The 24,838-nt window shown below is 31.6% G+C and overlaps 2 protein-coding genes across 2 annotated transcripts; both read right to left on the bottom strand.

The window, feature by feature from the left end:
* Positions 1–6,446: 6,446 nt before the first annotated feature.
* On the bottom strand, positions 6,447–9,346 carry LOC102604283 (receptor-like protein kinase HERK 1). The gene has a single exon (XM_006366266.2). The coding sequence runs from the start codon at positions 9,036–9,038 to the stop codon at positions 6,549–6,551; it is 2,490 nt and encodes an 829-aa protein (XP_006366328.1). The 5' UTR covers positions 9,039–9,346; the 3' UTR covers positions 6,447–6,548.
* Positions 9,347–19,784: 10,438 nt separating this feature from the next.
* Positions 19,785–22,481, bottom strand: LOC102603947 (ankyrin repeat-containing protein At5g02620-like). Its single transcript, XM_006366265.2, has 3 exons — positions 21,961–22,481; positions 20,922–21,331; positions 19,785–20,670 (listed from the first exon to the last, which is right to left on the bottom strand). The coding sequence occupies exons 1-3, from the start codon at positions 22,295–22,297 to the stop codon at positions 19,792–19,794; spliced, it is 1,626 nt and encodes a 541-aa protein (XP_006366327.1). The 5' UTR covers positions 22,298–22,481; the 3' UTR covers positions 19,785–19,791.
* Between the last annotated feature and the right edge of the window lie 2,357 nt (positions 22,482–24,838).

Raw genomic sequence — 24,838 nt, 5'->3', positions numbered from 1 at the left:
ACTGCATCTTTTCCCTTCCATTTTAGACCACGGGGTTTAAAGCCAATATCTATATTGGTTGGTGAAGCACTCTTCAATTTCGTTGGCCCATGTAGAATCTTCTCGCTTGATGTACCAGGCTGTAATAGAAGAAAGAAAGTGTAAGATAAGGTAAGATCATAATGTGGCTATCAGAATATACACCAAAATAGAGTAAACATATTAAGTGAACATACATTAAATATTTGAACTCTAGTTGTAGGATCAGAGTAAACACCAAAACTAGTTGTAGGCCTTCTGTTTCCTCCAGTAGCAGCAGCAAATAAGGCAGAATTGTATGGTCTCTTGTGACCTGATAAAGGTGGTAGTTGACTAGAAAAATTATCTCTTTCAGTAACAAATGGGGTCCCTCTTGCATTAGCTTTTTTTCTTATCAATCATCTTTCAGTTCCAACTTGCACCCTTTTTTTAGGAGGTCTTGACACAGATCTTGTGTCACCACAAATAGAGCTTAGTTGACTTGATTGTGTAGCTGCAAATGTGGTTCTTGAAGTAGAGTGTGATGGACTCCCATTCTAGACTATATAACATAAATAATGATATATGAATAACTTGTAAAACAAACATTAAATAAAAATGAATTTTTAAATCTAACCTTACTCATGTTTGAGTGGTTCTTGGCACAACAATGTTGTCACCACAAACAGAACTTTGTTAACTTGATTGTGTTCTAACCTATTGAATAGAAACAAGGAGATATAAATAACTTGTACAATCAAAATTAAATGCAAAGAATTATGTAAATCAAATCTTACTCATGGTTGAGAATAACTTTATTGAGTTGAATTTCTCTGACTATCAAATTGAGAAGTGCTCCCCCTCCCATACTATGTCACCACAAATAAAATATATGATTATAATATGTATAAACTTTAAGCAATTTATAAATGTGAATATGAATTATTACTTACTTTTGCACACAACTTTGTTATGACCAGTTTTTTTTATATGAAACATGTCATCTTTACTCCTTTTTTTGAAAGCTCACCATTTTTTTTTTTTTGGCTTATCCTTACACTTTCTTCTCTTCTTACCAAGTATGTCTGGCATTTTTCTTGATTTTGGAGGTTCTATTGATGGATTTGTAGTTTCAGGCCACATCCTCATATTGGGAATAAGTTGGATGAAATGGTTGTAACCCTTGAGAAATGTTTCTTTCTTTTATATCAGTGCTCTACATGTTGATCAGGATCTTGATTTAAGTAATAATAAGCACAAATAGCATGAGGGAAGGGAATACCTCTCAACATCCACAACCCACAGTCACAGTGCTTCTTGTCCAAGTGAACAACAGATGAATATTCCCCTCACTAATTTCAAAATTATTCACCCCATTCCATTGGACTCTACATTTATTAGAATACTCCTTGTTTCTTTTTAGTATTGTTCTTGTCATAGGTGCAATGTCTGATATCCATGTTTTAGCAAATTTGATCATATTTATATGTCTGTTCATCATTTTATGCAATAATATTTTCTAACCTGGTAATAATTTATTTACATCTAGCAGCTAAGATTCAGGAATTGAAAGTCTCACACATGTTATTTTTTACAACATCACACTTGAAGTGAGTTTGGAAATAAGCCATGGACAATTCCTGGGATCATAATGCAACAAGTCCTCTGTTATTTCCTTCTTACCTAGCTTAGACATTGCATGAACTTCTTTTCTAAACTTGACTTCAAAGGAGGACTTTGAGCATCTCCAAAATAATTTCCTTCTTTCTTCTTCTCTCCATCTCACATGTCAATTACTCCATATATGTCTAGCATCCATCCTTCTCTCAGCATTTGGTAGCAACTCTAACAAGACAGGAACAAGTCCCTAACAAAAAATATGTACATAATAAGAAATTGAAGTAGTAAAGATCAAATTAGAACTGAAATATAAGAATTTGTGTAATCAATACCTTTTGCATAATTGACATTACAATCAAACCTTCACCCGTTTCCAAATTTAGATCAAAAATTTAATACCTTATGAACCAACTCCAACTATGTTTTGTTTATGTATCTACAACTGCCCAGGCAATGGAATACATTTGATTGTTCTCATTCTTTCCAACGACAACTAATAGCTCACCCTTACAAGCTCACTTGAGAAAACAACCATCAAATCCAATTATATTCCTACACTCCTCCAACCATCCTTGATTAAATGCATGAAAGCACATATAAAAATAAACAAAAAGGTTCTTTCCTAGTTCAGTTTCCTTATCAATTTTTACCTAACAAGAGCTTTCAGGATTGGTTTGTTTGATTATATATGCATAGTCACATAATATGGCAAATATCAATTTTTCAATCACCCATGTTTTCCTTCATAATTCTCTGTTCAGCCATGTAACAGACAGTCTTACCAACATAAAGACCCAACTTCTTTCTTACCAAAACTTAAAATTTTCAAATCCTTATCTATATTTGAGATACAATTCTATCATGTACTCTATAGCATAATTTAGCACTGCCTTCCTGAATTGATTTGCACTCTCAAAGACTATTCCAAGCTCAAATATTGACACTTCACAATCTTCATCATATCTGACTTTTTTGTTTCTCCTTCTAGCAGGTATATCTACTCCCCTAACATCATCCACATCAGGTTGTTCATCACTATCATCACTCCAACAGTCAGAGCTAACAAGATAATCCTCATCTCCACCCAATTTTCCTGCATATTTGTTTGTTTTATTTTTTTCAATATCATCAAAGCCTCTATCTATACCACCCGCCTCTCCAACTAGTATTTCTTCACATTTAGTAGCCTTTTTCCTCTGTTTTTTTGTTTCTTCTTTCTTGTTTAAAAGCTCTTAACTCCTCATCAATATCTGAGCCATCTTCTGAAGGTATATCCCCTAGATTTGAATCACTACTCAAGAAATCAGATTCACCTTCTCCACCTAGGTTATCATCCACACCCTCTCTACCTAGGTTAGCATCCACACCCTGTCCACCTAGATTGACATTGTCGTCCTCTCCACCTAAGTTAATTACCTCACCATCTCCACCTAAGTTAACAGCCTCACCCTCTTCACCAAGGTTAACATCAACACTCTCACCGCCTAGGTTAACAACCTCACCCTCTCCACCTAGGTCAACAACCTCACCAACATCATTACTATCATTAGTTAGATAGCTAGTGGGTCCATCTGTGTCAAGTGAGGGTTCATCTAATACATGACAGACAAATACTTCAAAAGTGACCTCATGTTTTAAGTTTTTAATTAGGTGTAGAAGATGTTGATCATATGTAATTAAGACAAATTGTTTATTCAATAAATCCTTGGCATAAAAACCTCCAACAGTTTCATACCCCAATTCTTTAGTATAATACAGTAGTTCCAAAATGGAAAAGTGGCCCATTTTGAAATATACTAATATAACTCATACAACAGCTAAAAATCAAATCTTAAAAGCATATTTACTGGGAAATTGTAAAAAAGGGATAGAATATTCGCAAATATCACGAACCCTAGATTTTAACAAAACCCTAGCTTTTTAATTCATTTCACAAAGCATATAGAAAACATTAACAATCCTAACTTACACAGAGAAATCTTCAAGATCATAACACGAACAAGACGATTTCAACTTAAATCTGAAAGAAATCGCGAAGAAAGAGAACTTCAATTCTGTCAAAGTTAACGATTTAGAGATTTTGCCCATTTAACCCATTAACAAATGCACGTCGAATACACGTGATAGTTGTTAAATGGTCATTTTATACACGTGGGGAGCTTGTTAACACGCGCCACACAATTTTTGAAAAGTGGCAAAAAAATGTTTAAATGGTTAAAATCTTGGCTGGTAGAGGTGTTCAATAGGTACTAGGTCTAGTTGAGCTGTCTAAATGAATTATGCAGACAACTTTAAAGGGACGCAGATGACTTAAGGAGTCCAGAGCCAAAGGTGCAACTTTTTTCCTCCAAACAACATAAATGGTATACTAATTTTTTTTAACCAAAGCGGCAAAATCGCCACTGAGGGAGGGATATCTTTGAACGTCGTGCACGCCGTTAAAAACTTCATTTAAAATCGCTACTCCAGCAACGATTTTGTCAAAAAAAATTGAATTAAATTAAAATCGCTGCCCCAACAACGATTTTAGGAAAAAATATTTTTTTTTGTAAAATCGCTACCTCAACATCGTTATTCTAAAAAAAAAATATAAAAAATTCTAAAATCGCTGCTGAGGCATCGTTTTTGAAAAAAAAAATTCTCTAAAATCGCTGCCCAGTGTTTTTTTAAAAATAAAATAAAATTGTAGCGATTTTAATTTAAAATTTTTTGCTGCTTTGGCAGCAATTTTCCTTAATGTTTTAATTATTATTTTTAGAATAACACTGCATAGGCAGCGATTTTACAAAAAGAATATCCTAAAATCGTTGTTGGGCCAGTGATTTTTAATGAAGTTTTAACGGCATACGCGACGTTAAAAGATATCGCTCCCTCAGCAGCGATTTCGCCATTTTGGTTAAAAATAATTGATATACCGTTTATGTTTTTTAGAAGAAAAAAGTTGTCCTTTTGGCTCCGGACTCGTGACTTAAGCCCTCAAAATATATATGGCTATTGTTGTTTTACATATAAGAAAGGGGAATAGCATACACGTCTCTGTCAATGTGTGTGCAACCTCAAATTACTACAATACCTTGAGGATTTTTTTATCTTTTACTTTTATTTTATAGCTTCTAATGTTCAACTTGTTGCAACTTTTACGACTTTTTTGGAATTCTCTCACATAAGTAACCTTTAGTTACATCATCTAAGTAATGGATCCCACCCAACTCTTTCTCTTCACTTTTAAGCTTCAGCAAAACAATTATAATATAGAACTTCTCTCCGCATGATTTTTTTTGATAAAATTTATTATTTCCTCCTGTCCAATTTATATGATACATTTCGAATTTTGAAATTTAAATAAATCTATCTTTGATCATAAATTTTGCATACATTTTTAAAGTTTTTCGATAATCAATTATTGTAACTTATAGTACTTTTTATGTAGTTCATAAATATATAAACTTCGTTTTAAAAAAATTGAAGATGTCATGCGCAAATTCTCGATCAAACTTAAATTGTTTGACTCTCGAAAAATGAAATGTATCACATAAATTGAAACAGAGGGAGTAACTGATTTTATTGAAAATTTATGTTTTATTGATGAAAATTCAAAACTAATTTTACGTTATATTTTGAATTTAAAAAATAACTTATAGTTTGTTAGCTCACTTTTAATTTCATACCAAACAAATATAATATATTTTAAAACTTATGTTACATTTATATTGTATGCATAATTCACTTTAGTATATAACACATTCATCATAGTATTCTTATATATTACTATAAATTATAGTTATATATATAAAAAATACCACTAAAATCAATAATTATTTTTCTAAAAATATCCGTCCAAATATTTTTCTTATTATAAAACGTATAACTAATTGCTATAAACATTAATATTATTGGGCCGTGCACAGGGGCGGAGCTACAGCCTAGTAAGGGTGGTCAGATGAACACCCTTCGTCGAAAAATTATATCGGGTATATAGGCAAAATATAGTCTAATATCTGTATATTTATTAATTGAACACTCTTTGAAAAAGCAAAGGCAGATGGTCCAGTGGTAGGCGCACTCGTCCACCCCATGGAGGTCTGGGGTTCAATTCCCACTAGCTGCATTTTTTAATACAAATCTCTTTTTAAACAAAAAAAACACAGAAATTTTTGTGCAGGTTACTCATCGGTAAAAAAAAATGTTTTGTGTACCCACTATGCTAAAAAAAAATTATCGACTCTTTAAAGGTTGAACACCCTTGGCGAAATTTCTGACTCCGTCACTGACCGTGCACAGCACGGGGGACCGTAACTAGTACTTATATAAGTGTGGTGTTTACCAAAAAAAAAAAGTACGGTGTTTTGAACTTCAAAGAGGAGGTTAAAAAATATACTATAAAATTGGTACTTTTGAAATAAATCTTTCTTCAAATAAAAAACTACTATTTTTCCACAAAGTTACAACTTGTTGTTTCGGTCCTTTTAATCTAATTAGAGATTTTTATTTGTGTAAATAGTGACTCATATAATTGACTTAATTAGAATGTAAGTTGCAAGACAACCCAAAAGTGGTTTAACACATCAAATCAAAATAATTAATTTTTGTTTTTAACAAAAAAAAACTCATTTCTTATTATGGTTCCTCATTTCATTTGCCCTTCTTTTCCAATTCTACTCACAAATTCTCTATAATAATAATTCATAAATCTAGATCGATTAATTATTCTCCGAATAACACCTACATAAAGATTAATCGATGTATCGAAAACCGAGGTTATCAACAATTGACAAGTTTTATGCTGGAATAATTTTTATATTGTAGTACATGTAAAACTATAGTTTAAAAAAATAAAGTACAATCTTCACATGATTAATGAACAAAAAAGTGGAATTAAAAGAGGAGCTAAGAAAAAAAAGAGTACAATTGTATACAATCTTTCACCAAATTTATCTTCCTTCAGACTTAACCAATTGTGAGAAAACTTTACTCATGGAAACTCCAGATAGATCATCTAGATTCGACCCTTCGAATTGCATTGCTGAAGTAGTGGCATCGACGTGACTGAAATCGTTTACCTGAGGAGAGAGTTCTCCGATGAGATTGCTACTGTTCTCGTCAGGATCGACTTGAATAACTGCCTCTTGTAGTTGAAGTGCATACTCGAGGTTCCACAGCACGTCGCCCATTGAAGGTCTGTCCACGCCAAAATCAGCCAAGCATTTCTCTGCTGTTTCACCGAACTTTCTTAGGGAATCCGGTCTTATTTTTCCAGCAAGATTGGGATCTATGATTTGCTCTAGTTGTCCCTTCTTCTGCCACTTCATCGCCCATTCAGCTAAATTAACCATCTCCCTTGGAAGAGACGGATCGATTACAGGCCTAGCACAAAGAACTTCAAACAGAACAACACCAAAAGAGTAAACATCACTTTTTTCGGTCAGTTGCTGCCTCCTGAAATATTCAGGATCTAGGTACCCGAAGCTCCCTTTGACTGCCGTGCTAACATGAGTTTGATCGAGCTCAGGTCCAGCCTTAGAAAGTCCAAAATCAGCTACTTTTGCCATCATATTCTCATCAAGCAATATGTTTGCTGATTTGACATCACGATGTATAACTGCTTTGGCGTAGCTAGTATGAAGGTAGTGTAGACCTCTGGCTGCCCCAATGCATATCTCCAGCCTCTGTTTCCAGCTCATACTAGGCATATCCGAACCATACAGATGGCTCTTGAGGGTCCCATTTTCCATGTACTCGTACACGAGAATCATCTCATTCTTTTCATCACAATATCCAATCAATGAAACAAGATGACGATGACGGAACTGAGAGAGCATCTCTATTTCAGTTTGGAACTCTCTAAGACCTTGTTGGGAGCTATGATTACCCCTCTTAATAGCTACGTTCGTGCCATCGTTTAAAACGCCCTTGAATACCTTACCAAAGCCACCTATCCCAATGACCAAACTCTCATCAAACTTTTTGGTTGCTGCTAGCATGGCTGCAAAAGGAATGCGATAACTCAAGTTAGAAGCGGCACTTAAGGTCGTCCCGTTCGAGTATTTGCTTCCCATAGTATGAGACAAGCCACCACCACCAATAGACAAAGGAATCCATGTTTTCGACAGGCCGAGTTGTTCCTGCTTTCTTCTTCTGCACATACAAAACAGAAAACCAACCACGAGCAACACAAGTGTCACACCTACAATCGCGCCCACGATGACTCCGATATTCTTTTTCGAGCCCGAGCTCGAGGAAGGAGGAACAGAGGAAACATCAGCAAGGCTGCCTTGAGAGTTATTCAACTTCAGCAGTTCCACTCCATTTAGAAAGGCATCTGGAAAAGCACTCTTTGAAGATGGGCCAATACTAAAGCTAATGTTGTTGCTATTAGCTTGTGGTGTCACAAAATCCATGTAATACGCAGTAGCCAATCTGCTCTGAACTTTAGAACTCAGATCAAAATCAGAAGCTATATTCGACGAATCAACATAGATATTAAACAACAGCTGATTAGCAGCTGTACTCACAATATCACACAAATGTAATCGAACGAAATACTGGAAACCAACATCCACATTGAACACCCACGTCACATTAAAATTAGCACTAGCATCATTACCAGCAGCATCCACATTCATCTTAGTACAAGTACCATAAACACTCGGTGGTGCTATATCTGATGTTGCTCCACCCACTAAATACTTAACAGATCCAATCTTCGACAAGGACTTTGCAAAATCCGGCTGTGTCAAGTACCCCCGATCAGGCACCCAACTCCTCCATAATGTATCGTTTTCAGACGATACAGCTGGTCCACCCATATTTACTCTAGCAACGGTTTCAAGTGCTTGTGCATACATACCACTAAACACCCCAGATGGACCAAACGTCGAGGCATCATTAGTTATAAGACTATCAGGTACAGAGACAACTTCCAAAGCATTTATATAAGCAAATGAATCACTCAAAGGGGAAAAAGTGATAACAAGATCACCCGTCGTTACGTTAACAGAAAACTCCTTAACAGATACATCTTTTTTAGGACTAAAATTTCCAAGAAGAACATTTTGTTGAGTTGAAACAGAGAAAGTTGCTGAACTCATATCATAAGATTGGTACACAAATGGGGAAAAATGAAGACGGATCCAATGCCTTCCAACTTTAGTAATAGGGAATTTATAACTAGAAGTTTGGGTAAAAACTCTAGCGGTTTGATAAAGGGGTGAATCACTAGACCTTGTACTATCAGCTAATATATCTTGAGAAACTGACAGAAACTTCGAACCAGATTTATCAGACACAAAAACCCTATTACCAAAATTAGTATCTTTTGAAGATCCACAGTCTATTAAGTACTCATCAGAAGGATCAAATCCAGAACAAACACAGAAAAACCCCAACAACAATACAAACAAAAAACTATGTAATGACAACATTTCAAAACCCCAACAATCCAAGAATTGGAAAAAATTTCAATTATAACTACAGCTGAAGAAGAAAAAGATTGAACCTTTTTGATTAAATATGCTCCAAGAATGAGATTGCCCAGATTTGGAATGGGTGAATAGAAGCCAAATCACAAGCTTTTTATTTTATTTTATTTTATTTGGGAAGGGGTAGTAAAGAGTATCTTTTTAGAAAGAAAAGAACAAAGAAAGAAAGAAAGAGAGGCAAAGGATGTTTCTTTGCATAACAGCACAAATCTAGCAAAGTACAGGCCAACTCAGATGCATAACAGCTAGTGGAATAATAAAAACAACCATTTTTCAAAAAAAAATTCATCAAGTCTTTGAAAAAAGATTTTCCTTTTTGAAATTTATGATAAAAATAAATTATAGATATTTATGTGTCTATAAATTATCATAAAATAAAAAATTTAAAATTAGTCTCCTTGCTCTTATTTACAAGTAGTCCTTACTAAAACAAATGTCTCTCATACTCCTTCTATCCCTAATTACTTGTCCTTTTTTTTAATTGTTTCTTTTTATTTGCCCCCTTTGACAAATCAAGGACAATTTTTTTTATCTATTATACCTTCAATTAATTACTTTTAAAAAGGTAGAACTTTTTGAAAGTCTTAAATTTTTTGGTTCATCGATTTCATAATTAATAGGGATAAAATGATAAACTCACTATGTCAATCATTGTTTTCTTAATAGGTGTAACAATTCAATAGGGAGTACCTGTTATTTCACAAAATCAATGCATAAATAACACTATACTTCCTATTTTACCCTTGAATGTTATTAGCATTGAAATTATGTATTTGACCAGCCTAGGAAAACTAACTAATTAATTCATGTTCATTGATCAAATTAATTAATCAAAATAAACTTATCCATGTTCATTTTAATGCATAAGCATGACCCTTAATTTGACATATGTTGGCAACTATGACTTTTAACTTTGAGTGTGCACAAGTAGACACTTAAATTTGTATAAAATTGAGGAAATGAACACATGCGTCCTATATGGCACCCTACGTGACAATTTTGTGTCATACATGGTGTCCTACGTGTATTGTGTTATTAGGACACTTGTGTCTACTTGTTCAATTTTATATAAATTTAAGTGCATACTTGTGCACATTCAAAGTTGGAGGGCATAGTTATTTGCTGAAGTCAAGTTAAGGATCATGTTTATATATTTACTTGACTTCAAGAAAATACTACATAAAAGTACAATGGTAAGATTATATAGTTTCTTAAAGGACATGAAACCCAAAATGGTAATAACTAAATAGAAAAGGATAAGTATATTTTATAATTAAACAAAATTTAAAATAAAGCAAACAAGTGCATGGTTGAGTGGTTGGGAGGCAGGTCTCTCATAGGATTGAATCCAATCTTTGTCTGCTACTTAGTCGTGATCTCGTTGTATGAGGTTTGCCTAACATGATTTATATCACACAATTCGTGAGCTATTACACAGTGAACAGATTAACAAAATGTTCATGGACAAAATTTATGAATTGCTCTCGACATTTCAGAAAAAAAATATTATAAATATAATCTTTCTCACGTCAAAATATACAACATATATTTTAAAATACTAATCAAAATTTGTTTAATTCGACACAAAACAAGTAAAAATTGAAGACCGGAAAATGTTTTAGGAGAATTCTTATAGACCTTTTTTCCACTCAAGTACTTGAAATCAGCGGCGGAGCAACCGGGTCAATTGAATTGACGTTAATTCACTAAAAATATACTTAATTACATTACATATATAAATATAAAAAATGTATTTAATTATTTATATTTGAACGGTTTTTAATTAAAATTTTATCTCTACCATTAGTTGAAATCCTAATTTGGGAAAAAATAAAATAAAAAATCCTAATTTGATTCTAATAACTTTCGTTTTATTGATTTTGCACATTTTTTAAGAAATTATAAATAGAAGGATAATTTTACTATATCACCTTTTGAATATACTCCCCCTGTCCACTTTTAATTGTCATGTTGCGCTTTTCGAAAGTCAATTTAACTAATTTTCAAAATTAAATTAGATTACATTAATTCAAATTTTAAACAAGAAATCTAGATATTCAAAAAATATATGAAAAGTACTATAAATTACAATTTTTTGCATATCAAATGATGAAAAAATACATCATAAAATGTTAGTCAAAGTTCTTATAATTTGACCCTAAAAAAGGAAACTATTGCAATTAAAAGTCGGTGGAGGGACTAATAAATATAATGTCTTGAAAAATATAATCGGAAAATGACTATAATTAATGATAAGAGTAAATAGGAACTGCAAAATTATCCATTGATTTCATAAAGTGAACAAATATTGTTTGACATCCCAAAATAGTATAGTAGACAACCATTGTTGGACAAAGGAATAACTAGGGGTGTACAAAACTGAACCGCAAATTGAGTCAAACCGAGAAAAAAAACCCGACTAGTGGTTGGTTTGGTATTAAAAAAACCCGACTATATTTGGGCTGGTTTGGTTTTAACTAAAAAAAATCAACCCGAGACCAAACCAACCCGACATTATATATATAATTTTAAAATTTTATTTTATACATAAAAATATTTACTTTGATATAATTTTTAAATATTTCTTATCTTTTAATATATTATTTCAAGTTTGAAACTTAGAATTTTGAATGGTACAAATTACAATAAAGATTATAGTCCACAGATGTTGGTAATTATAATAAAGCTTAAATCAAAATCAAATTAATTAATACTAATGCAAAAAGAAAATCAATTCAACACTAAGAATGATAATAATATTGAATATTTATTCTTTGGTTTTACATTGGTTTAGACAATTCAAATACATAATCTTATTTTAATTTCCTTTAATATTTAGTCATGTAACTAATACTTATTAAACTTATTTTAGCATGATTTAGTACTTTTAAATTATGATCATTTTCATTATGACTTGTTAATTTGCAATATTTGTTTTACGCGATTTTATTATTATTATTATTATTTTATTGGATATTTTAGCGTCATTACTCATATCATATTTTGTGTTATTTTCTTAAGAAACACCTTTAGATAGTTGTATTTTGGTAGAATTAAAGAAATATTTGAAGTACAAGTAAATTATATGTTTGTATGAATACTTTATCGGAAAAACCCAAAAATCCGAAAAACCCAAAAAAATCCCAGGTTGAAAAACTGAGTTTTATTGGTTGGTTTATAGATTTAAAAATCCGACACAAATGGTTTGATTTGATATTTGAAAAACTCGAACCAACCCGGTCATGTACACCCCTAGGGATAACTATGATTTTTTACGAAATTTTATACCTCAATTATTCATCGTTTCATTTACTTTTTTAAACTATCATTTCTTTTCTATTAAAATACATTTTGATGTTGAGTTGGCCTACACACCTATTGTCGAGTGGTAATAATATTTTGGCAACTCAGTATTGAGGTATGTTTTAATACACACGGAATAATAATTTAAATAGATAAATAGAACAATAAATAGTTGAGTTACGAAACTCGCACAAAAATAAAATTATATATATATTTAACCATTAACTCTAAAAGTTAAAAATGGCAATCTCTTTAATTAACTATTAAAACTGTCATTTTCACACCAACAAATCCTAGTTAAGTTGAAGAAATCTTAGATTTTCTCATCTAGAAACTTGACAATTTAGCTTCACCCAAACCCAACTTTTCCCATTTTAAGATTTGTCCAGTTGCATTAAACATCTAATTTGCCTCACTACTAAAAAAATATATTAAGCAAGGGGCATTAGTTGTTTTTTTGCCTCGCCTGCTACCGAGAAGAAAGAGTTTTTGTCATTTTTTGCTCTGTTACAAAATTAATTGTACATGAATAGACTCTTCCTTAGCCCTTCAAGAATGACATATATCCTTTCTATATCTTGCATATTTAGATTTTTCGATTGCATATATCACCAGTAGGAGATCATGTACCCACTCGATAGCTTGTAGCTGCGGATTTGGAAGATCTCTAAGGTGGAATTGATCCTACGGACACAAAATATCAATGTCGATATCTTTCCATTGAAATTTTTCACTAAAAAGTGTTCAGTAGCTATTTCCAAAAATATTTAGTTCAAGACAATGAGAAAAAAAAAATATATATATTTTCATACGAAAAAATAAGGAAGTTTCTTAGTATTTTGATGAGAAGCCGTTTCTCATTCTCCTTTTTTTTTTCAGTGAGTTAGTTCAGTGAAAAAATCACCTTTATAATATAAATTCCTTACTGATTCGCGAGAGAAAAACCTATTTATTTCTAATTGTACCTATATATATTTAATATTGTTGACCTACTATTTTTTGCTCAATTTCAGTGTCACAGGTTGGCTAAGTCTTTTCATATCCCATAATGTACTGGCCACTTGAGTGACTACATCATGTGGGAGAATCAATTTGGTAATTCAAGTAAGAGGTTAGACCAACCACTTCTTTTAAATATTGCTATTAATAATAATTAATTAATAACATGTCATTTTGTGGTTGTTCACATTGATTCAAGACTTTCTAGCCATTAAGGAGACTCACTCTAGAGGCATTATTTATTATTAATTCGGATGAATAAAATTCGGATGAACTCAGTTGTTTTTTGTTAAATTTTGTAGTTATAACAGAGAATTCACACACATATATAAATATTTAGTGCAAACTTAATAACTGAAAAAAATTATGAATTTATGATAAATTTAAATTGATAAATTTTAAATTTTAGCTTCAATTCTAACTCCACTTTTTATCTTTAGGTTCCATTTCACTATCACACAAGGCCTCATTTCACTATCACATGTAGTACCCCCCTCACATTATGTGGATGTGATTTATAAACCTTTTTTTTTCTTCTATCAATAAGTAAGATTCAACTCAAATATAATGAAGAGCGAAAATTTTCGAATAGAATAAGCATTTATTTGATCCTTATCCCTTCTATATTTTACTAACTTATGTATTAGATTATTTGTTACTATGTGTTGTTCACTTTATGTTATAGGTCAATAATTTTATCTTTTATTAGATGCGAATTTGTCGAGTGAGGCTTACTCCAATGAATGAACATATTTAGCCATAAAAAATCGTTAAAAATGGAGGGTCAAAACTGAAATTAGGTTTGATAAAAGCAAACTTTAGACATTTTTATATGATACTACATATAAATGAAATTCATGGATTATTTTTAGTAAACACTTCAATTCAATTGTAAACTTTCTTGTCATTCAATCTCTTGCATTCTCCATGCACTTAGTTTATTAAGGATCAGATTATTTTCTTGTTTTATCCATTATTTGCATTATTTTACTTATTCATTTCATAAATTTTGAATTCAATATATGTGTCTTTTAAATTTTAAACACAAATTCAACTGTATTTATTTTAGGGTAAATAATATGTGTCTGAATTTCAGTTATATATATAACTAAAATTCAACTAACCTAACTTTGGTGATGTCATTTTAATTTGTGCTTGTTTTTTCAAAATCATGTGTATTCATTTCTTTGATAATTTTAGATATATAATATTAAAATTAGTTTCGATAAAGTCCAATTTCAGATACATATAACTAAAATTCAACTAAAAATAATTAAATTTTAGTTATATGTATCTGAAATTGGACTTTATCGAAACTAATTTTAATATTATATATCTAAAATTATCAAAGAAATGAATACACATGATTTTGAAAAAACAAGCACAAATTAAAATGACATCACCAAAGTTAGGTATCAAAACACTTTCCCAAGCGTGTGGAAGATAGGGAACATAATTTTTTTTTTTGCCTCTTGGGTGGGATGGAGAGGGAACAAAAAATTACTACTCATCTATCTTTTTTGTCCCTAGTTTAAGATTTTGACACTTCAATTAAGTTTATTTATTGACATTAATGTTACTAGCACATGAGGATTTTGAGCTTTGAGAGCTGATATATCTCTTAATTTTGTCATTTAAAGTTGGGATAATGTTAAATGGTCAAAATATTTGGCCAAAAAATTAAAAAGTCTATAATATTCTTTTTATTTTAAAATAATCTGATCTTTTTTCCATTTTTTAATTAAAAGATATTAAAGTTAAAAGGGTAAAAATGTTCAAAAAAGTAAAATAAAATAGTGTGAAATATGTTATTTTATTATTCTGGCCAAAAGGATTTTTCCTTAAAGTTGATATACCCCTCGTTATAAAGGTAACTCATGTATACTTGAATTATTACACAAATGACTCACATATATCGATTTTTTCTAACGGAAGTGAAAAATCAATTATTATTTAAAAAATAATAATTCATGTAGGGATATATTTGATACTTCTCATGCGTATTTTTTTTAATTTAATGACTGATTCAAATTTATTATTTTGAGAATCAAATTTATTTTTCACTAACTTTCTATTAAAATTTATCACATATGCCCAAAAAAAATTTAACATACACACAAAAAAAAATTGATTACAACATATCTATTAGTTTTAAAAAAATTTCTTACTTTTTTCTCTTTTTTCATTCACACTTTTTTTTCCTCATATTTTTATACTAAAGAATGAAAAAATAAGAAAAAAAAATTCAAATAATGATAACCAAATAAGTAAAAAAAAATGGTATATATATATATATATATACCTCTACATTAATTTTTTTAACATTATAAATCAAAAAAATTAATTTTGAATTAATTTTTTCACTTCCATAAGATAAAAGGGTATATGTAAGCCATTTTTATAACAATAAAAATAAATGTTAGCTACTTTTATAAAAAAATATATCAACTTTAAATGAAAAAAGTTAAATAATATATCAAACTATTTTCCTTAATAACATAAATATAATAATAAATCACTAAATTATAATTATTAATAACTAATAAGACGAAGATGGAGCAAATAGGCCACATGGGAGAATATCACTCCAAAATATCAAATGTCAAACAAATGGCACAAAATATTGAATAATTTAGTTCTAAGGACAACTGTATCTCTCCAGTTGTGAACATAATGGGTTAAAACAACTAGATGAACTTGCTGGCTATTAGCTCATTTCCATTCAAACTAGATATAAGAGACTGTGTCATCACAGACCTAAAATATGTCATTTTTAAAATTTTATTTTATATGATATTAATAGAAATTTGAGAGTCAATTTTTAAAATATTTTTTTATATATTTAAAATTATTAATTATTGTGATTTAAAATATTTTTATATTATTTTAAAATAATATATGTTATTCCATCTGACTCAATTTATGTGGCATCAACAGAGTTTCAAGAGTCAATTAGATTTAAAAAAAAACATTTTTAGTTATTAATTATTTTAATTTATAATAATTTTTATGTAATTTTTAAATATTTGACAGACTAAAAACAAAATTACGAAAAACAAATTAAGATGAAAAAAGTATTGAATTACCCTTGATTAGAATAAACATGTCGACAAAGATTTGCATGTTTGTATCCTTTTCTATGTAATAATAAGAGCAAACTACAAAATTTTCATTAGTTTAGCTCCTAACTACTAGGATTCACGGTAGTCTCGATTATTATTTTCTGTACCATATTTCGTTCTTTGGATACATGTATCTTAACTTGATAGATACATGCATTCGACGAAATTAAAAGAAATGAGATATATATTTTATTCGTTTGAATTAAATGATTGTAATTGTTTTCCTTAATTAAAGGAGTATAACTGACTACTCTAACAGATTTTCAGCATCCTCGGCGCATCAATTATATCAAAATTTTCAAAAATATCGATAAATCGTTTTTATCTCATTGTTTCTTGATGTTGTGAGTTTTTTCCTGCATATATCTGAGAACTTTGTTTTTATGTATATACCAAGTATAGTCACTTGCACCCTTAATTTTTTTTATTTTTTTTGGTTTTTCATCCTGTGTCCGGAGCTCACGTTGGAGCTCTGACTAAATTTAGATCGCACACTGCAGGGCCCATTCGGGGGTGATGCTCCCAACAAGATTTTCTCCATACTCAGGGCTCGAACCCGAGACCTCTGGTTAAAGGTGAAACACTCCCACCAATGCACCACAACCCATGTTGATAGTTGCATCCTTAATTACATGTATCTATATGTCTATCTTATAATGTATATAATTATTTATCCGAAGTGTATCTTACCTACAATAATAATAGTCATGCATCTGGGGTTTTTTCTAAGAATGATTTCCATAAGTACATTTGTATCTATTATACACGATTATGTATCTGAATTATATCCTTTAGATACATTTTTTTATAAAACGTATATAACCACAATATCTAAAGATGAATCATTCAAATACACATGTATCTACTCTATATTTATACCTAATGTACAATAAATATATGTATATCATATACATGTATCTAGTATTCAGATACATGTACAATTTATAAGCCAAAATTCATTTACGAATATATTTAGATACAAAAGAACTCATGTTCTTGATACATGTAGATGATCAGATATTCATGTTCTTGATGGGTACTTCAGAAATAGGTCAAAAGTTATTGTCTACAATGTTGATATATATATATATATATGAAGACTTATTGCATATACAATGGAAAAAAAGATGCATTAATTTGTTTAAATACATCATATACATCTAATAAAACAAGATTCAAAACTTTTGAAACTAAGATATATGATATCAATTTTAGATATATATAGAAGAAATCATGTCTAATCCTTCTCCCATTGTATATCTGTCACAGTCTATGACAAAAACGATTAATTAATAGAGATACAACACACCATCATAAATTCATCAAAAGTAAACTTGAAATCTATTGAATCCATGGCTTCAATGATAAAGAGTTTGTGGAGTCTTCTACAATGAATGTGAACTGTTTGGACGATCCATTGTTTAACTTTAAAAACTTTCTTTGTAACAATTACTTAGATTTGGTCTCGTTAGAAAGGAATAATACATAATAAGGTTTGGGTTCATGAGATTTTGCAGGCCATGTTGATGATATCCTGAGAAGAAGAGAGTAGATTAGTCATTGTTGGAATGAAATTCTGTGGTGAAATTCTTGAATCATAAAGGAGGTGAGATATTTAAGTGATAATTATGAGAAGGAGAAATTAAGAGAGAGTGGTTAATTTGGAGTGACAAAGTAAATTAAGGAGATAATCAATCCTAATTTTAAAAAATGTGGTTACTTATTTTATCTTTAATAATATAATGTATAAAATATTAAAAGTGGTAATATATGTAATTATTTGAAAGTAGAAGTAATGTTAGTATATACTGTAGTGATGTAAGTCTACCCCAGAATTTGCATGTCATATCAACATTTGCTTGATTGAGATGCATCATCATCTCCTATTTTGTTGATATTATATTGTGCACATGTATTGACATGAGATTGAGTATGAATAAGCGTCCAACACATGCAGATCATCCGTGTTGTGTCCATTTTATGATTTTGAGTAGGGCACGTGAGGATATGTGTGCTAGGGATGATTAATTACTACATGGTCAATAATTAAATAGATCAAAAACCTAAAGCTTCCCATATATACTTGTTTCTGAGATCACATTGTGTCAGCCTTGAGAAATATTTGGAAAATATCAATACATATTCAAAGAACATTTTATGAGTGATGGGTGTACGTCAACCAAATTTATATAATTAATCTCTATATTATTAATATCGATCTACGTTTAATTAGCCACTAACTGAAGGGGACGTCTAATTGGATGTGTTAACAACATAATCCCAATGATCTCATTCATTACTATTTTGTCCATTATTTTCAATGTTATAGTAGATGTAAGTCATGTGTATATGCCCTCTAATTTTGGGTGTGCACAATATGCACTTAAGCTTGTATATAAGTGAACAATTAGACACACGTTCTACGTGGCATCCTGCATGACAATTTGTATCCTACATGGCATCCTACATGTATTATGCCACGTAGAATGTAGGGTCTAAAATGTCAATTCTATATCTATTAATACAATGAACCAAATGTCCGGCAAAAAATAATTTCTGTTTTATAATATCTGCATTATTAATCTGTGTAGTATATATAGTCCCTCTATAACTTGTTTTTTAATCAAACAATCCCATAAAATTTATATCTTGAATTTGCCATGAATTGACAAAAAGATAAAACAACAACACAACAATAATAGTATATCTAGTGTAGTCCCACAAAGTGGGGTCTATGAGAATAATATGTACACAAAATTTATCTCACTTTAGACGCAGAGAAACTATTTTCGATAGACACTCATGTCAACGGAAAAGATGAAATAAAAAAGACAAAGCTTTTGGTGAAATTTGAATTCTATATATATCCAAGTGATGAAAGTTATATCACTGCACCAAAAATGATCTTTAACGATAACTTAATTGCCGCTAAATATGTATTTTTAGTAGCAATTAACACTAGCTATTTGTAAATGTCCCTAAAACATATAGCGAGAAAAGGAACTTTGTGACTACCAATATCTGAAACTAAATTTCATGACACAATGATACTAATCATTTTTTCTATTGCCAAATAACATTAGTGTCCAGCCAGTTTACGCGCACATATGGACTATTCCACAGGACACCTATTACCTCACACTAATACATATATCGAATAACTCTTCCGTAAGCAGATGCAAAGAAATCACAAGTCATTGAGTAAGAGTAGAAAGGATTAACCAAAACTTTCTTGAAGAAAACAAAAAAATTACAATTTGGGGCCAAAGTTTCTATATAGCATATATTTTCTTGTATTCATTGTTTAGAGCATCTGAATCAGAGAGTAGTGATGCTGACCACGACCGCGACCTGTTGGCCATAGAGTTCTTTCGGAGGCTTCTCTTGTTTGATGAGCTTATCCTGTTCATAACGATCCAGTAACACAACGTTCCCAACGTCGTAGCCATTATGATTGCCCCTATAAAGGAAATTAATACAGGCATCCACAAATTGGCATCGCCAACAACAATATACGATAGGGACAAGTAAGCAATTGAAATGAACAAGCATGCCACCCACATTAGCTTGTTTATAATCGACATCATTTTCTTCTTGGCTCTGCTTTCTATTACCACGATCGTTGTTTGGACAACCACCACAGCAAGAGCTATAAATAAGGATAGTGAGTCGAAGATGAAGAAAACTACAAATGCTGGATTCGGACCAATATTTGCTTCTCCAAGGCTATGATCAGCTGGGATATCGTCTGGATCATCAACCCATTGGCCATTGATTTGAAAGATTCCTCCAAAGGCAACCGTAGCAATCAGCACAGCAACAACCGTGGTAGAATTAATTGCGTTGTTAAGACCTTGCGCGTGCATTTTGTACACACGTTTGGCAATGTCTTGTATACGTCTTCTTGTTAGGGCCGTAGTCTCCAATTGATAGTGCACCCCGTGCTTTATGTCGCTTACAGTTTTCTTCAACTCTCTTGCTGGATTTTTTGTCTGTGGCTTGATGGATCTAGCACTTTGAACCCCGTGTTCCTGCAAGACAGTTACTAATTCAGACTGTCCCAGTTTCTCTGCAGTGTCAAGGGCTGACTCGTTAGACCTATTGACGACTCTAGTATCAGTTTCATTTTGCGCAAGCAGCAACTTCACAATCTGCATTTGTCAAAACAAGTATGAATGAGTTGTGAGCTTTTTCAACGATGCGTTGAGTAAGGGATGATGTATAGCGAGAAGTGCTTTTACAAATCTCTCAAAATAGAATCTATTCTAAACATATATGCCATGTTTCTAAATGTATTAGAAAACAAACATACAATATGGAAAAAACGGGGATTCATATAGCTGACTCCAACTTAGTTTGGGGATTGGGACGTAATGGTTGTGTTATTAGGAATCTAACATACCTGATCCCTGCCTTTCCGAGCAGCAATATGCAAGGCGGTATTTCCCTTGTTGTCAACCATATTTATCAATGAAGGATCAGCTCTAGTCAGCTCCTCCACAACTTCAAGATTTTGTCCTTTGACAGCCATATGAAGTGCAGTTTGCCCCTTTTTATCCATCCTTGTAGCAATTCCTGGCTCCTTATTCAAAAGTGCCTTGACAACCTGTAAATGTCCATTTCTTGCTGCAGAGTGCAACGCTGTTTTACCGTTACTTTTAGCTATGGTGGCCAAACTACTCTCTGCCTCAAGTAGATAATTCACCACCTCTATATGCCCTTGGTTTGCAGCTGTATGCAAAGCTGTAGTATTTGAAATATCAACTGTCATTGAGAGCTCTGGATGTGCTTCCATTAGTACCTTTACCATATCTGCAACAATACGATACAATAAAATTCAGATTCATACTAAAATCACCAAAATTATACATCAGAACATAGGAAACTAGATGGGAGCAGTTCATACTAACATCATCTTCGTGGACAATAACAGCTATGTTCCAGTCAAAACTTTTTATAACAGTCATTTTATTTAAAAACATTTCACTGTTACAACCATGTTTTCTGCGTGAACCGATATTTCATGTTGTTATATTACATGTTCACTGTAACAACCATGGTTTCTGCATGAACCGATAGTTCATGGTATGATATACTATATATTCTCTATAACAACAATTTTTTTCTACGTGAACAGATCTTTCATGTTATGTTATATTATATTATATGTTCTCTATAGCAACCATGTTTTCTGCGTGAACCCGATATTTCTATTGTTATGCTATAGTACTATTACATATTCTCTATAGCAATCATGTATTTCTTGTTATGCTACATTACATATTATCTATAACAACCATGTTTTCTGCGTGGATAGATATTTAATGTTATGTTATTTTATATGTTCTCTATAACAACATTTTAGTATAGCAGACAAAAAATATTGGGAACAAACAACGTCATTACAAAGAGGTTTGATTGCATTACTAACATGAACTTACCTAAATCTCCTTGTTTGGCAGCAATGTGCAAGGCATCGTAACCGTTCCTCGCTTTGATTCCAGCAGCTACAAGATCATAGTAATGGATCATATCCCTAACCAACTGATAATAACCATATTCTGCTGCAACATACAATGCAGTCTCTCCAGCTGAATTTTGCTTAATCATCATCTCTGCCAAATCTTCCTCCCCTGTCTCATCAAGAATCTCTCTTATCGCGACGAGATTTCCAGATCTAGCTGCTGCATGCAAGGAACTGTCATCCCTTTTCCCTGTTAATTGTTTTGTCATCTTTTTCCGTGGCGCCACTGGCCTAGCTGCCGGTGGATCCATCATATACAATTTTCCAAACAACAATAATTACGCTTTAGTTGGGGTCAGCTATATGAATCATCAAATATTCGTGAACTATGTACACCTTAATCCCAAACTAGTTTGGGTCGTCTATATGAATCATCAATATCCATTCTGCTCCCTATGCTAATCTTTATGCAAAATGATCAAAAGACGAATTCAGAATTTGAAATTTAGAGGTTCCTGTAAGATAAAAAATGAATATAAAATTCAATAACGTCGTTCATAATAAAATATTTATAGATATTTAATTAAATTTTAACATATAAATAGGATATGAGAAAAAATTACTCGATTCACGTGAATCTGGGATCTAATAAACTTCCCCCTTGTTGTTCTTTTTTTCTTAAATGAAAAGGGACATTAAAGGCACATGTATATTGAAGAATCCACAAAGCCAGAGAGCTTTAAAAAAAAAAAAAAGAACCATAAAAATGGCTCTTTTTGTAAAGTTGAGGATGAGGGTAATGTTTTGAAATATTGAGAACCAAAAAAATAAAAATATTTTGTGGGTGATATTTTTCTTTACTTTTCTTTTTCATTTGGGCAATAATTTGTGAGACAATAGAAGAAAACGCTAATACATGTGGTGAGGGGGTAAAATGAACTAACTATATTACCAGAACCACGCGCAAGAGTGTTCAAGATTCATATTGTTGTCTAATTAATTTGGATTTGCTCATCAACAACAAAGCTTATTTATGGGGCGACACTCTCGACATGATTTTTTTCTATTCTCAAGAATATAAACTCGACCTTTAGTTAAGAGTGGAAGAATTTCAATCATCCCACCACAACTTTTGTAATTCGCGCGTCGAGTGTTTCTAAGTAAAATTGTTTTTTTTTTCTAGTAAATTTATTTTGCACTAAGTAGTTGTTTGGACATGCGATTTCATATCGTGATATGAAATCATGAGATAAAATCAGTGTTTGGACATGCGATTTCACGCTGATTTTATCTTCAGATGAAATTTCAAATTCTCCAAAAATCATGACTTGGGGATGACCCTTGATTTTTGGACCTCTGAAGTTTTCCTACGGACCACCAGGACGGTCCGTAGAAGGTCCCACGGTCCGTAGGAAGTGGCCGTAGAAGAGGTCCTAGACTTGGAATGAAATTTTGACTTGGGGTTTACAAAAGGTTGTACAGGTCGTGGAAAAATTGACGGGTCGTAGACCTACCTCATGGAACTTGACTTCAAACTTGGAAGGATTTTGGTTCATATAGGTTCTACGACTGGACCTACGGTCACAACAAGCTCATCATTATATATATATGCTAAATAAGTTCGAAATAATCTACATTTGCTATCATCTTTGTCACAATCTTTGCCCTTTGATGAGCACTTTATGTGCACCGAATAAACTCTTTAGTCTCTTGACTTAAAAGACATTAGTAAAAGATGGATTTTGAATTACCAAACCAATTGAATCATTCCAAAGACCTTCGTGAACTCTTGATTTGACTGAATACGGACAATGACGAAACCATTCTTATCCAAGGGGCTTCACTAGAAAATTATTTATGCAGATAGGTAAATTCTTTTTTTTGTAGATATGTTGGATTCCATTTTTTTTTGTTATTTTCTATTTTATTTGTTGACGCCTTTTTATGAAATTTTAGACTAGTAAAAATTGGAAAAATTACAGAAATTCCATCTTTTAGTTTACTTATTACCATTATCCCCTATAAATTTTACAAATCTCCAAAATTTCTCATTTTCACGCATCAGATTAGTGTATCATGTATAAAATGTATATGAGATTAGTGCATCATGTATAAAATGTAATGTATCTTACTTAACGATTAATGTATATCGCGCATCAGATTAATGTATCAACGCTTATATTATTGTATCTAGCTCATCAGATTAATGTATCAGCGCTTATATTATTGTATCCATTTGAGGGATTTCTGTAATTATAAACTTTTAAGGGATATATTGTAATTTTACTTTAAAAGGGTGTGATTTCTGTAATTTGCCCAAAAAAATTTCAAATATTGTATTAGAAGATATAAAAAGTAATATTTATTTTAGGTAGACTAAAAATGAAAATCGGAGTAATAATATTAAGAGAGGGATCTGGCTCCTCTCCGGTGATTCATCCCTCCATTTCCCCGGGTTGGCCCTTAAATATCTTGCACTGTTACACATGTCCCCTTTCATAATATAAGGGATCAGATTTTTTTTATTTAACTATAACTTTATTATTGGATTGCATTTTTTTTTTCAAATTTATATGATATCGTTGTAATTTTGAGATATAGGGTGTGTTTTTCAATTTTTCTATGTTTGATTGACTTAAATATTTTGGAAAATATTTTTCAAATCAACTCATTTACCTTAAATTCAAGGAAAATAACTTCTCTTAAAAAATTAAGGAAACATTTTTCAAAACTCTACTTCATCCTTCAATATTTTTTTCTTACCCTACCCCGTACCCGACCCTCCCCATTCAATTTTTTAAATTTCAAATATATTTTTACCCCTACTCCCAAACCAACCCCCAGCCACCCCCACC

This window comes from Solanum tuberosum, unplaced genomic scaffold (assembly GCF_000226075.1).
Source record: "Solanum tuberosum cultivar DM 1-3 516 R44 unplaced genomic scaffold, SolTub_3.0 scf00625, whole genome shotgun sequence".
NCBI lineage: Eukaryota > Viridiplantae > Streptophyta > Magnoliopsida > Solanales > Solanaceae > Solanum > Solanum tuberosum.
The sequence above is the reverse complement of the archived record's forward strand: the minus strand, read 5'-3'. Positions and strand labels throughout refer to the sequence as shown.